The following is a 3,600-nucleotide window of genomic DNA, read 5'->3' as shown; positions in this document are numbered from 1 at the left end:
GGCTGGGAAGCCATCTCAGGATCACGCTGGGCGGAAAAGCGGCCCAGAAACACATGGATACTTCAACTGGGAGTGAACACAGTGGACACCACCAGGGTCACGGATACTAAGCCAGCACAAGCCTTCGCTGAAGGAGAATGTTTTGATGAGCTTTTCCCTCCTTTGTGTACATTATCCGTGGACAAATAAGAGAGCTGGATGTGATGCTGAGGCAGTGAATATTAGGTATCATCAAGAGTATCGTTCTAGGCCATTTTCTAAAAACCCTGCAGGCATATATTGGCACTTTAAGATGGCCAGAGGCCAGATTCTAGCAGTCCAGGAACAGGACAGAATTATAATTAACTAAGAAGATACAATGTGGTCAAAGTAGATCCGGTGAAGTATATTTCAGGGGGAAAAAAATCAATGAATAAAAGTATCTTATTACATTAGCATGTGGTGCTACAAAACTAATTGTTTTTCCATTCATCTAAAGAATCGTTTGGTCCTCTTTTCGTGGGAAAAAGGGAATAGGAATTCTATACAGTACAACTTTTGAAAACCTGCAAATGGCAGGGATCAGAAGCTAAACAGGGGGAAAAGAGTCTGACTTTTTGAACTCTGTATTATAATATGCCATCAATTAAACTATTTGTCATATGGGGCTTTTTTAGGCTTCCTTTTAAAACCATTTTAGTTTAAATTAATAGGCCTGCAACTTTTTTCTGATGACAATAAAATTTTATAATTTAGTTACTTCTAAAAGAAGCCTCTGTACTGCAATATTTTGTCTTCTAAACTAAAAGAATATAAATCTGTTTGTAGCAAAAAGTCATGACCTAAAGCTTGCAATTTCTTACTTACTTTACATTGACACTTTCCAATTTAAAATTTAACCATCTTATGAATTTAGGATTTAAGAAAAAGCAATGCCCAAAAGTAAAATATTTAAAAGGAAATAAAATAAGAAGGTAAACATGACTACTGTCTACTTTCTAAATTATTACTTATTATCAAGCAAAACGTCTTTCAAAATTGTACAATGAGGTTTATCGTTTTGGGGGGAGGGAGGGGTTCTGTTTAAAAATAATTCTTGCTATTGTTATTTTAGACTATTTATTCCTACTTAAAATAAAGCCCGAAAGAGAATTTGAAGTGATCCAAAAATTTTCCTAAGAGGGACAAAACTGGGAGGTCAGCGGGGCAGTTGGAAAAGAACGCAAAATCTCCCCAGATGTATAAATGCAACTCTAAGGACCACAAGCCTTGATGAGAACTTGGCTCTTTTAGGCATAGAGTTAAAAGCTGAATGCTGCATTTTTGTCTGTACATAATTAAAAGGTTGAAAGAAATTAGAACCTGCCTACAGCTCCGTTCATTACAAATTACCTGTGCTGATTGCGTATCTGCAGCTGAGCTAAGCATCAAGCAAGCAGGAGTGTGGTGTGCACCTCAGAGCCTGCACTGCTCCGGGAAGCGTGCTCAAGCGTAGAATATAAGTTCGGGGATCTGACCCCCCTGCACCCCAGTGCCGTTGGTGCTGTCCGACGAGCACTGGAACTGGACAGTGACTTTGCCACACTGGACTTCTGTCATGCCTTCCTGTCCAAAGTAGCTGAGCTCATTACCATCCGGGATCACGCAGGCCGTGTAGAAGGTGTCCTGCTTAGTCTGCACCGGGTACTCAAACCACACGGGGAAGGTGTTGCTGGAGCCGTCTGAGAAGCACTTGCTCAAGTTCTGCCCCAGGGCGACGCCCTGCCGCTTGAGTTCGATCTTGGCGCTGTACTCGGCCGAGCCGTAGCTGGAGCCGTGCAGCCCGAAGCCCGCGATGAACACCCTCTTGTCGACGGCGAACTGGATGCTGTCGCAGCGGCCCCGGTAGCACCACTGGTTTGCTCCCGTAGGCGCACAACTGGAAACGGTGGCAGCGCTGGAGGACGAGGCCCTTGCGGGCTTTGCAGCTCGGGCTTCTTGGCCGCGGTGTACCAGAGGAAGATGTCGTTGGTCTCGTTCAGAGTTAAGACTCCGGACTGCGCAGCACTGTTTGCAAAATCGTCCAGGGCCATGGTCGGGATGCAGGTCAAGTAAAGCGCCTTCCCAAGGACTCTGCGCTTGTTTTCAGCGCTCAAAGCCAGATCTTGTCGCTGGCATTCCACTTCAGCCCAGCTGAGAGCTGCCTCGAAAACCACAATTTCTTTGGCATTCAGTTTCCCTGCGGAGGATACTTTCTAGTGTCTGGAAGTCAATATCACAGAACCCCTCAGACTTGAGAGCAAGCTCGGCCTGGGCGTCAATCACCTCCCAGCACCGCTGGGTCAGGCCCGGCTCCTCAAACGGGCAGCTCTGGGACAGGAGGACACAGGCGTTCTTGGCGCTCAGGCAGGTCTCCAGGAGATTGACGCAGGCCCGGGCGAGGTGAGGGACGATGTACTTTTTGGCAGCATAAAGAGTGGCCAAGACCGTGACAGCAGCCAAGTCCATTTCATCACAGTAGATGTATTTCAGCATAGCGAGAAAAGCAGCAGGGTCGACATCTGGTATACAGATCTCAGCTTTGTCTTCGGCAAGTTCTCCGTAAAACATTGCATGGAACACAGAGCTCCCAACAGCTAAAACATATTTGTGTCCTGGCAACCGCTGAGTCCCACCTGGTGGCCCAACCACAAAATGTACATCTGCCATCAAATCATTACGGAACATCACGGCATTTCTCTCTCTAATCGTGGGATAAGGAGCCTGCCAATTCGGGGCTGGAAGAAGGTTGTTGTTACTGAGATTCTGCTGGTGGTACTGATGGACAGTAGTGCTGCTGGAGTTGGCTGGTTTTCTTCGGCGGAATATATCAGCAGCCATCTTCTTCTTTTTAGTCTTCAAGGTAATTACTTCATAACAAACTGGAGGCAACTTGCTGCTGCTGCTGGGATTTTTTTTCTTCGAGCTCTTCTTGGACCTGTTCTTTACCGTCTCGCTCGCGGTCCTTGTCGCCTCAGGCAGCGCCCGCTGTCTGCGCTGCTTACCACTTGCTTCCTCGGCCCGGTGCCCGCTCCTCGGGCCCCGTCCCGGGCACTCTGGGATCCAGCACCTGGCAGGGCTCAGCGGGCACCCGCACGCTGCATTCCTTTTTTTTTTTTAAAGATTTTTTTTTGATGTGGACCATTTTTTAAAAGTCTTTACTTATTATAATACTGCTTCTGTTTTATGTTTTGGTTAATTGGCCACGAGGCATGTGGGATCTTAGCTCCCCCGCCAGGGATCGAACCCACACCCCCTGCATTGGAAGGTGAAGTCTTAACCACTGGACCTCCAGGGAAGTCCCATGAATTGCATTCTTAAAATTACATATTCTAATTGGCTGTTGCTGATGTATTAGAATATTGTGGATTTTTAAATTTTATTTTTATCCACTAAACTTGTTGCAATTTCTTAATAGTTCTAATAGCTTTTTGAGTCTCTTGAATTTTCTATGTAAGCAATTATACTTTCTGAAAATAAAGACAATTTAACTTCCTCCTTTTGATTCTTAAAACCACATTACTCTCCCTTGTCTGCTGCATTGCTTACAACCTCTAATACCACGTTAACTCCAGTGGAAACAGTCTTATCTAGTTAATTTAA

The 3,600-nt window shown here is 45.5% G+C and overlaps 1 protein-coding gene across 1 annotated transcript; it reads right to left on the bottom strand.

Moving 5' to 3' along the window:
• Positions 1-1,252: 1,252 nt before the first annotated feature.
• LOC112409633 (BTB/POZ domain-containing protein 3-like) lies at positions 1,253-2,853 on the bottom strand. The gene is given in 4 exon segments (XM_024759856.1): positions 1,253-1,878; positions 1,880-1,943; positions 1,945-2,190; positions 2,192-2,853. Coding segments are annotated over 4 exon segments (1,371 nt in total). The 5' UTR covers positions 2,839-2,853; the 3' UTR covers positions 1,253-1,464.
• Between the last annotated feature and the right edge of the window lie 747 nt (positions 2,854-3,600).

Source organism: Neophocaena asiaeorientalis, unplaced genomic scaffold, assembly GCF_003031525.2.
Source record: "Neophocaena asiaeorientalis asiaeorientalis breed wild unplaced genomic scaffold, Neophocaena_asiaeorientalis_V1.1 scaffold312, whole genome shotgun sequence".
NCBI lineage: Eukaryota > Metazoa > Chordata > Mammalia > Artiodactyla > Phocoenidae > Neophocaena > Neophocaena asiaeorientalis.
Note: the sequence above shows the minus strand (reverse complement) of the source record. Positions and strands in the feature narration are given on the sequence as shown.